The following is an 11,064-nucleotide window of genomic DNA, read 5'->3' on the forward strand; positions in this document are numbered from 1 at the left end:
AAAAGATCTCACTAACAAAATATTGAGCCTAAGAAGCTGGACCAAAAGGAGTACCTACTATACGAACCCACTTATATAAAATGCAAGGGAAAAGCAAATTTGTCCACAGTGATGGAGAAGATAAAGGCTACCACCAGGAGGTGGCACATGACTGTGAAGGGGCACAAGGCAGCCCTCTGGGTGCTGGAAGTGTGTCTTCCAAATTCCTAATCAAGGCCTTGTGGGATCTGGCCCGGCCTGCCTCCCCGACCCTGCTCCCGTTCTCTCCTTCGGCCTCACTCGCTGGTCCCAGTGCAAATCCATCAGAGGCCCCTGCACCTGCGGTCCTGCTGCCCAGAACTCCCTTCTCCCAGACCTTTGCCTCACCGTTCAGGTCTTCACCCAAAAGTCACCCTTCAGATGACCCTCCCCACGCCCCAGCCACGAACCTGTCACCCTGCCTTATTTTTTTTCCTACCAGAGATCCCTACCTAAAATGATTGTTATTTGTTCCCCTTTTTATTTTTTTTCTCCTCCTGCTTAGATTGTCATTTCTAAGGGAGCAAGGACCTCATCTGACATATTTACTGCTATATCCCCAATATCCGTTAGGTAAACACTTAATGAAAGATTTTTCCAAAGAAGTTAAATATCATTACCTTTAGTGTATGTGATAAATTTGTTTACTCCCACTAAATATGACTGTTGGATAATAGGTAAAGAATTTAAGAATATAACTTAATTGCCTACTGAGAGTTGCCCCATTTTTAGTCTAGAATTGTTCCTATCCCTAGATGCAGGTCTTCACCACAATGGCTTATATTAGGTGGGGAAATAAGACTATGGCCCAGGAGGTGATAAGTGGTATATGGTAATGATGGTGAACCTTGTTAGAGCATCTACCTGACTTGGGCACTGTTCTCACTACTTTAACATTGATGAACTCACCCCGCCTCCCCCTTAGCCCTGTGAGATAACCATTTACAGAGGATGAGACTGAGGTACTGGGTGCTTAAGTAATTTGATATGATCACGCAACTCAGAAGTGGCAAAACTCAAAATGGAACCCAGGTAATTTGGATTCGGAGACCTAATGCTTTTTAAATGCATCCATTTAAAGTATGCAGTTCTAGGGCACCTGGGTGGCTCTGTCGGTTAAGCCTCTGACTCGGGTTCCGGCTCAGGTTGTGATCTTGCGGTTCCTGAGATGGAGCCCCAAGTCAGGCTCTGTGCTGGCAGCACTGATCCTGCTTGGGATTCTCTCTCTCCTCTCTCTCTGCCCCTCCCCTGCTTGAGCTTTCTCTCTCTCTCTCTCAAAAATAAATAAATATTTTAGGGGCACCTGGGTGGCTCCGTCAGTTACACGGCTCAGGTCATGATCTCACGGTTTGTGGGTTCGAGCCCGCGTCGGGCTCTGTGTTGACAGTTCAGAGCCTGGAGCCGGCTTTGGATTCTGTCTCCTTCTCTCTCTGCCCCTCCCCACTCTCATTCTCTCTCTCTCAAAAATAAACATTAAAAAAATTTTTTTAAATAATAATAAATATTTTTAAAAATTAAAATAAAAAATAAAGTATACAGTTCTGAGTTTTAACAAAAGGATACACCTATGTAAGTACCTCCTTGATCAAGGTAAAGAACATTTCCTTTGTCCCCCAAATTCCCTAGCCCCTGCGGTCAATATCCCCATCCCTGGCAAGTACTGATCTCCTTTGGGTCACCATACATTAGATTTGTTTTTTCTAGCGGCGCCTGGGCGTGCTCAGTCAGTTAAGCATCTGACTTCAGCTCAGGTCATGAGCTCGAGGTTCGTGGGTTCAAGCCCCACGTCGGGCTCTGTGCTGACAGTTCAGAGCCTGGAGGCTGCTTCGGATTCTGTGTCTCCCTCTCTCTCTGCCCCTCCTCAGCTTGTGCTCTGTCTCTCCTTCTCTCTCTCTCTCAAAAATAAACATACAAAAGTTAAATTCATCTTTTCTAGAGTTTCATATAAGTAGATTGATACAGTTCATAGGTCTCTGGCTTCTAGAGCTTTCCAGGTTTTTTTAACCACTGCCTTATAAAGCTTCCGGGTGTAGCTTCATTGCCCAGTTAGCTATCTAGTTGGCTACTTAACATCGCCACCCCCCTGTATTCCATCACTGCTTCTACCCACCAGACTCTAAGCACAGGAGATTGTCAGGATGGGGAAGTCAGAGGGACAAAACAGGGTCAATGACACTATGATACCATAAAGCTCCAGCGAGAGATACTAACAAATGAAGCACAAAAAGCACAAAAAAAGCTCCGGTCCTTTAGGAGTTTATAACCCGGTTAAAGAGGAAAGATCGTAAAAGAAAACATTCATTCATTCAACAAGTATCTAGTCAGTAAATATAATATAGGATAACATGACTACGCAATTGGCTCCAGGTTCAGGCAGATCTTGGCTTAGTTATTCCATCTATCATTTCTTAGCATGTGACCTTGGGCAAGTAACTTAATATCCATTTCCAGATCTTAAAATGGGGGTAATAGCAAAACCCATCTCAGGGGGTTGTTAGAAGGATTAACTGAGAAAAACACTTAGTACAGTACTTGGCATATTAGCAAGAGTTCGGTAAATATTAGCGGTTGCTATTTTTACAATTATTATATATGCCAGGCATCTTTCAGTCCTCTCGGGAGACAGACTAATAGAATGAGATTCCTTCAGGGTTCTTGGAGAGATTCAGTGTAATCCAGGCATACTTAGATTGGGATCTATGAGCCTTATGTAATTTTTGCTTCAGGGTATTGGAAATATAGGCATAAATGTATTTTTCTTGGATAGGGTCCATAGGTTTTGTCATGTTCTCAAAGGACTGTCTGGGGCCCACAAAACATTAAGGACCCATGGTCCCATGCATTCTCAATGGGGGTGGTATCACCTCCCCCAAAGGGGTCAATAACTGGTTTGGAGCAGCAGGAATCTTAGATATTACAATGGTTTGTGTCCTTCAAAGGGCCCTAATACATAAAAAGATATACAGCATAGGAGCACCTGGGTGGCTCAGTCAGTTAAGCATCCAGTTTCAGCTCAAGTCATGATCTCACCTTTCGTGAGTTCAAGCCCCGCATCGGCCTCTGTGCTGAAAGCTCAGAGCCGGGAGCTTGCTTCAGATTCTGTGTCTCCCTCTCTCTCTTTCCCTAACCCGCTCGCACTCTATCCTCTCTCCCCAAAATAAATAAAAATTAATAAGATATACAGCATATCTGTGATTTAAAATTTTATGCACGAGGATGGGGCGCCTGGGTGGCTTAGTCGGTTAAGCGTCCAACTTTCACTTAGGTCATGGTCTCGCAGTTCGTGGGTTCGAGCCCCGCGTCGGGCTCTGTGCTGACTGCCAGCTCAGAGCCTGGAGCCTGTTTCAGAGTCTGTCACTCCCTCTCTCTCTGACCCTCCCCTGCTCTCGCTCTCTCTCTCTCTCTCTCTCCTAGAAATAAATAAAACATTAAAAAATAAATAAAAAAATAAAATTTTATGCACGAGGAGAGGGCACTTTGAGAACAATGCCTCCTGGCGATGGTGGTAGGGTGGCAATGATTAAAATTTAAAAAAATTAAAAAAAGGGAAAAACCTCGATTTAGTGAATAGCAAACAAATGTGTAAACTGACATAATAAAATGTACGAGCAATACAGGCTCTGCCCCAGGACTGAGGCAACAGCGACTGCAACCGCGGGGGGCCGCAGAGCTAGAGAAGAGACTGGGGGAGTCAAACCCATTGACTGGAGGAGGCAACTCAAACATTCCAGTCGAATGAATGAAAGCTCAGAGATGCCGAGAATGAACGCCTGAGGAAACAGTGGTTCAGCAAAGGCACTAATTTACTCTGGGATGGTGTGAATTCATCAACATGCTATCAGATAAGAGCTAAAAATACCACTCAGGAGCTTATATGGAAATAACGAGCTAGAAACCATCGGCATCAGGGTTATGGGCCTTGAAGTCTTCACCAAAGATCAGTGAGAAGTCAGTATATGTGATAGAGGCCACGGAGGCAGAAAGGACACAGAGGCCGAGACAAAGCCTGCCACCACCCGGGCCGCTGGAGCTCTGGCCTCAGGCGCCTGGGCCAGGAGCCAGCTGCTGGCTACTATCAGCTCAGGACCACATCAAAGCAAAGACAGTTAATCCCATTACGATTTAGAAGCCTGGCATCCTTGGCCATTCATGGGGTGGAACAAGCAGGTGGAACATTCCCCAAGTTTTGACGAACACCCGCTAGAAGGACCTCACTTGCCTGTGCCACGATTCACCTGCACGTCCACACCGTCCACACTGCATTTCCCATTTCTATTCCAGCCCTGGAAAATTCCTCCCGCTGCCTGCTCTCCTCCAGACTTCACTCTCCTCTTCGTTCACTACATCCAATCTGACACTGCGACCTACTGCTGTGCCTTCTAAAGTGCGTCGCGGTGTGCCCCCTCCCCTCCCGGACCCTACCCCAGCCCTCACTGCTGGCTTCGTCCTCTCTCACTGGATTATTGCCAAATGCCCGGCTTGGCCCCTTGCCCGGTCTTCCCCCTCAAGTCTTTTCTCCCCACTACATGGTTCTAAAAGGCAAGTCTGTCACCGGCTGGCTCCAGTCCTCACCGGGGCTCCCCCCTTGTGGAGAGGAGCTTCCCAACCTGGGTGACCTGACAGCGGTGCCCAGGGCGGGGGGAGGAATTCGCCCAGCACTTCGGCCCAAGTGGAGCCCGCGGCGACCAGGACTCCGGAGCCAAGAGCTTCCAGCCCGAAGCTGCCTTGACCTCAGAGTGCGGTTGCCAATGGTTCTGCGCCGTGAGAAATGGCAGAGATGCACTGATCCAGGGGAGCTCCCCAGCCACCCCCACGCCACGCAGCTTCCGTGCATGATCTGTCGCACTATCCCTTCTGCTCAGAAGCGCCCCGTTTCCACGTGGAGCGAGCTTCCCCCTCTTCACCTGGGGAACGTCTACCCTGCCTTTAAGATTACAGCCAAACATAGCACTTTTCTTCTGGGAGGTTTCTCGGATCGTCATGTCATGTTAAATACCCTTCCTCGTGCTCCCAGAGCATTCTGCGTCATGACCATTGCATGTGTCGGCCTACTGCCTTGGTGGCCTGCTCAACTCTGTTCTGTTCAGCTGCCCCCGGGGCATGTAGGCACCGCGCCATGTGGGTAATCGTGCAAGAGAACAGGGCGGCGCGTGCCTTTTCGTGTCTAGATGTCAGCAAAGCCCATGGTCACAGAGCCCAGAAAGAGCTTCACGAAAGGGGTGATACAAGAGGATTAATTAAACGCAGCAAATAGAAAGGGGCCATTGGATTTGGTCTAGTTACTCAAAGTCTGAAGACAGGTTCCAAGGGGATGGAAGTCAGGTCTGGAAGGACTGAGGAGAACAGAAGAGGAGTGAGATCCAAACTCCTCATTCATGACGTCTGAAGGGAACGCATGGGGGGAAATGTACTTTACCGAGTTCCGGTTCCAACGATTTTGGAATTACGTAAGACATTTATGTATCTGCTGTCCAAATAAACCAACTTTAACAGCGTGTGCTTGGAGACAGCTCGCTTCCCTCCTCACCCCGTGGTAAGCATGCTCATTCATTTTGGGTTTATCTGTTTTTTAAAATATAAACAAACACACGTGTTACGTACCCCCTGTTAGATCAGAAAGGATACTATACATTGTCCGGCGTCTTACTTTCTTCACTGAATGTATGCTGGATACATTCTCCAAATCAGCAGGTAGAGTCTTCTCTCACTCCTTTCTACCGCTGCTACGTCGAAGTTCCAGTTTATCCAACCAGTCCCAGAGCAGTGGAGGAGAGCGGTTTTCAACCTACGACCGTTACAAACGGGGCCACGCCGCTGGCTCCGGGCGCGTCAGCCCAGGAACTTCACTTCCGTCCTCGCCTACTGCTCCCATGCCGCAGGCACTGCGCTTCCGGCTGCTAAGCTGAATGCAAGCCTTTTAAACACAGAATAAGCACCCTCCCTCCGACCTTACTGTTCTTCTCCCAATATACCGATGTCTCTTCTGAGAGAAACGAGAGAGGGTACTTTGCAGAGGAAAAAGAGCACAAAGAATAAACAAGGAGTTTAGTTTTATTTTCTCTGCGCATTTGCAAAATGCTTAGGACTGATATAAAAAAAAGAATAAAACCTCCTGTGAAGAAAAACGACACTAAAAAAAAAAAAAAAAGGCCTGAGAGGGATTAGCGCCTTAGCCCTAAGGAGCTACAGCAACTCTGATTGGTCCAAGGACTTGAAAACATATTAGGAACATAGAACAGGAGGCGAGAAAATGAGAAATTACTGCGGAAGAGGGCCTCGCAGTGGGCCACGAGGGGGCACAGGAGGCCGGGGGGTGGGTCTGGGCGGAGGGAGGGGCCCCCGCTGGTAGCCGTAGGGGGGAGGTCGTGGAGGCCCGGTGTAGCCGTGGGGAGGCATCAGCGGCGGAGGCCCGCGCATCCCATGTGGAGGCATAGGTCCCGGGTGACCTGCACACAAGAAATGGAAAGTTGACTGACTTGGTAATCGCTGGCGAAGAGGCAATAGCTGATGTTGGGAAAATGGACAGAGAAGGCCAGCGGGAGACCGTGAGCAGGAATGTGAATGAAAGGAAGGGCGGGGGACAGGAGTGTGACAAAGGAAGCTGCAAGGGTAGGCTATTCAAGGATGAGGGGGGGCGGCTGGAGCCTACTCACCCATGGGAGATCCAAACGGAGGCCCTCGAGGGGGCATGCCCATTGGAGGGGGTCCGGGGTGAGGCATCCCAGGTGGCGGTCGAGGGGGAGGCTGCCCCCCGGAGCCTGGGGGCCCGGCATGGGGGTGTCCTAAGCCGTGAGGGCCATGGTGGGCCAGCTGCATCTGGGACATCCCTATGAGAAAAAAACAGACACAAAGAAAAAGGAGACAAAAGGCATACCAAGGGCAAAGAAAATGGAAGGAAAGAAAAAGAGAGCAAAACAGAGAAAGAAGTGACGTCAGGAAAAGAAGAGTGTGGAAAACAGGGCTGGTACAAAGTGCCCTTATCCTCAACCCCATTCCAAGGTCACAAACAAATCAGCCACCCACTTCACTTGCGCCGTCCACGACCGAGACGCCGTAACGGTGCTGCAAGAGTATGGAACAGACGGAGCGATGACTCCAAGGACAGGATTTGGGAAGGGAGCAAAGACCCTGTCCGAGCAAAGATCGGATTCTAAAGAGTAAGTACAGATCTTTCAAGTGAACAAAGAAGTGGAACAGAACATTCCAGGCAGCGAACATTAACTAGCAGCTGCAAATCACAGGGGCATCCAACAACATAGGGTGTTTGCGGAAAACCAGTAACTCAGACAACTACACAGCAGCGGACAGTCAAGGGAGCAATGAACGGGCACCGAGTCACGAAAAGCTTAGAATGCCATGGTGACAAGTGTTGAGTTTTACTCTTCAGGTAAAAGGGAGCAACAGAAGAATTCTGAGCGAGGGTGTGTGAACACCCGTGTTGTAGAATGACTCCGTGCAAGTGGATCAGAGATAGAGAAAATGGAGTCAAAGCATGAGAAAACTACTCCGGTAAGTCAGGTGTGACATAGTATGAGGGGGCTGACCTAGGGCGCTGGCGGTGGGGGCCAACTTCAGAGATATTCATGAGACTTGGCATCTAGAGTGAGGCGATAGGAACCAGTTTAAAATAGCTCTCAGGGGCGCCTGGGTGGCTCAGTCGGTTAAGCGGCGGCCAGCTTCAGCTCAGGTCATGATCTCACGGTTCGTGGGTTTGAGCCCTGCGTTGGGCTCTGTGCTGACAGCCAGCTCAGAGCCTGGAGCCTGTTTCAGATTCTGTGTCTCCCTCTCTCTCTGACCCTCCCCTGCTCACGCTGTCTTTCTCTCCCAGAAATAAACAAAAAACATTAAAAAAAAATAAAATAATATAGCTCTCAGATTTCTCAATGAAGCACCTGAGAACAAAGATACTGGAGGAGGGGCAGGTTTGAAGGGGAGGGTGGCAAAGTGGAGCAGCCCGTCACACAGCAGGATTAAGAGTTACAGACCAGAGACACTGATCTAGGAGGCATCCATGTGCAAGTACTGGGCCTATGCAGAGAAGAGAGGCAAATATAAAAACCCAGCTCCATGGAGAGATAAAGAAGCCATGAAGGCGGCTGAGACTGAGGAGTCAAGGGATCGATGAAGAATCCAGTAAAACCGACAGACAAGCATTTCAAACAGGACAACATATGGCCAATTTCACATATACCAAAGGGCAAACCAGGTAAGGAATGGAAGTGTCCCCTAGATTTGGCAAGTAGGTCACTGCTTTAGGGTAGAAGTCAGAGAAGAAAAACGAAGTAAGTTAAAGGGAGGGGGCAACTGGGTGGCTGTCGGTTAAGCGTCCGACTTTGGCTCAGGTCATGAGCTTGCTGTTCCTGAGTTTGAGCCCCTCGTCTGACTCTGTGCTGACAGCTCAGAGCCTGGAGCCTGAGACTCTGTGTCTCCCTCTCTCTCTCTCTCTGCCCCTCCCCCACTCATACTCTTGTCTCTCTCTCAAAAATAAATAAAACATTAAAAAAAGTTTTTTTAAGTTAAAGGGGGAAAAAAAGCAAGTACAGTTATACTCTCTAGAAAAACAGAAGAATGTGGAAACGGGGTGGTAGCCGTTAAAGTTTACTTCAACACAAAGAACACAAAGAACAGTACTTTGTGTTTGTTTTTATGAAAAAAGGTCTGAAGGAAAGCTGAGCTCTGGGACTCTATTATCATTGGTGAGGGACAAGGGCAGCAGCACAAGCGGCCACAGAGCTCCTCCGCCAAGCTCCTCCCTCCCCTTCCCAGCAAAGAACACCCACCTGGATGGGGCAGCCCACCGGGTGGGAACGGGTGAGGATGTGAGTGTCCGTGTCCAGGGTGTCCGGCCCCCGGGGTTCCTGCTGACGGTGGGCCATGTCCTCCAGCCCCAGGGGGCATGGGTGGGGGGGGCATGGCTGGGGGTATTCCAGGTGGAAGGGCTCCGGGAGGCGGCACTGGGGGTGGGAAGGACCCAGGCGGAGGCATGCCTATGGGGGAAATGGAAGAAAAGTTAAGGACAGGGAAAGAGCATGTCTTTAAAGAGCCTGTTTGATCCGGCCTCGTCAGGCAGGACAAGCTCTCACCCCTCCTCCTGGCTCCCCCAAATCAGAAGCAACACCGGGCCCCTCAGGACAACAACTTCAGCCTCCTCGAGAAAGCCAACAACCTTCTTCCCCACCACAGCTCTCACCCCTCAATCCCTTTCTCATCACCTACGGACTCCATGTCCCCCTGCATCGGGTCCTTTTTCCTTCTTCCTGCCCCCCCACCCCCCACCCCAAACCCAAGGCAAAAGTGTTCTGCATAAAAGCTTTACCTGGTGGAGGCAGCCCGGAGCCCAGGGAGGATACCACAGGATTGGGGGCTGAGGGCGGAGGGGGCGCATCGGCAAACAGCTGGTGAGGCCGGTCGGCCTGGGAGAGCGGGTTCTGGGCGGCCAGCAGTCGTTCAGCTGCAGAACCATGGCGCTCACCCTTGGAGTCCTTCTTGAAGGCATAGGACACGGTAATAGGGCGGTTACAGAGATACTGCCCATTCATGGCCTCGATAGCTGCATCCGAGGCATCAAACGAAGCAAAATTAATAAAGGCGTAACCTTTGGAGTTGCCTGTGTCTGGGTCCCGCATGATCTTGGGGGTTTGTAAGATGACCCCAAAGGCGCTGAAAGTATCGTAGAGCAGCTTCTCATCAATCTCTGGATCCAGATTGCCAATGAAAATGTTGGCCCCCACGTCCAGGTTCTTGTTGTGAGCAGACGCTTTGTTCACGCGTATTGGCTTCCCATAGAGTTTGATCATGTTCATAATCTTAATGGCATAGTCGGCGTCTTCCTCACTCAAAAATTCCACGAAGCCATAGCCTGGGGAGTAAAAGAGCGCAGATGAACAACGTCAGCGATTCAAAACGGGGTATAACTCATTCACCTTCCAAAACACGAGGAACGAGAAATAACTTCAATTCAGTTGGGAATGGTTCCAGAAACCGGCAGGGGGGCCTACGCTTAAAAGAATCTGCAAGGGCTCCTGGGTGGCTCAGTGGGTGAAGCATCCAAGTCTTGATTTCCGCTCAGGTCACGGATCTCAAGATTCATGAGTGGAAGCTCCACATCAGGCTCTGCGTGGACAATGTGGAGCCTGCTTAGGACTCTCCTTCTCTCTCTGCCCCTCCCCTGTTCATGCTCTCTTTCTCTTTCTCTCTCCGAACAAAATTAAAAGAAGAAAAAGAACCTGCAGGTAATTCATTCCAAAAACATCAGGAGCCTTCCAACAACGGTTTGTCCCTTCAATACAGAAAGGCACCCCTTGTCATGTACTCACCTTGGTGCTGACCTGTGACTCTATCTTTCGGCATGTGGGTGTTGACTACTGGCCCTGCCTGGAGAAAAAGCTCCCACAGCAATGGTTCGCTAACTTTCTCGTCCAGGCCTCCGACGTAGACAGTGGCATCTAGAGGATGGGAGATTAGGACAAGGACGAAATAATGGCAGGAAAGGAGGTGACAGGCGGGGGAGGTGAGAGCGGAGAGGGAATACAGGTGCAAAGAGAAAACAAGAAAATTCAGTTAAACCCTTATACCTCCCTCTTTCCAGGAACTAAAGAGCCCTCCGAAATCTAAAGGTTCTGCTGCAAATTCTCTTGGTGAATTATTCAGTTTTTGGTTTCGGCTTTTGTTTTCTGCGGGGTTCTTTGGTTTGTTTTTTGAATGGGAAGGCAGAAAGGATTGGGCCCAGAGAGCACCACACCTATAGGCCTCAGCCTAACGCTCGGCCCCCCCCGCCTCCGGCAGGCACCGGGGCCGGGCTCGCGCCCTCCGGGGGGCCCGATCTCTCGCCCAGGCGAAAACACTGCCAGCCCCAGTCGAGGCCTCCCAGCTAACCCCGGGCCTATTCCGGGCTCATCCTCTCCAATCACCCTGATTCCGCTCGGAGATCGGCCCGGCAGCCATGGCGAAAGAGCTCCCGCCGTCTCCAGGCAGCAGTCCCGCCCTCTGAACCCAGGCATACTTCCGCTTCCGGGGCGAACGCGGCCGTGAGGGCGGGAGGCGGGG

At 50.2% G+C, this 11,064-nt stretch overlaps 1 protein-coding gene across 1 annotated transcript; it reads right to left on the reverse strand.

Annotated features, from left to right (window-relative positions):
* Positions 1-6,051: 6,051 nt before the first annotated feature.
* Positions 6,052-11,008, reverse strand: SF3B4 (splicing factor 3b subunit 4). The gene is made up of 6 exons (XM_039246368.1): positions 10,929-11,008; positions 10,335-10,463; positions 9,335-9,877; positions 8,799-9,005; positions 6,672-6,845; positions 6,052-6,464 (listed from the first exon to the last, which is right to left on the reverse strand). Exons 1-6 carry the CDS (start codon positions 10,960-10,962, stop codon positions 6,277-6,279), a joined length of 1,275 nt encoding a protein of 424 aa, XP_039102299.1. The 5' UTR covers positions 10,963-11,008; the 3' UTR covers positions 6,052-6,276.
* Between the last annotated feature and the right edge of the window lie 56 nt (positions 11,009-11,064).

This window comes from Hyaena hyaena, unplaced genomic scaffold, assembly GCF_003009895.1.
Source record: "Hyaena hyaena isolate Hyena2069 unplaced genomic scaffold, ASM300989v1 scaffold_284, whole genome shotgun sequence".
NCBI lineage: Eukaryota > Metazoa > Chordata > Mammalia > Carnivora > Hyaenidae > Hyaena > Hyaena hyaena.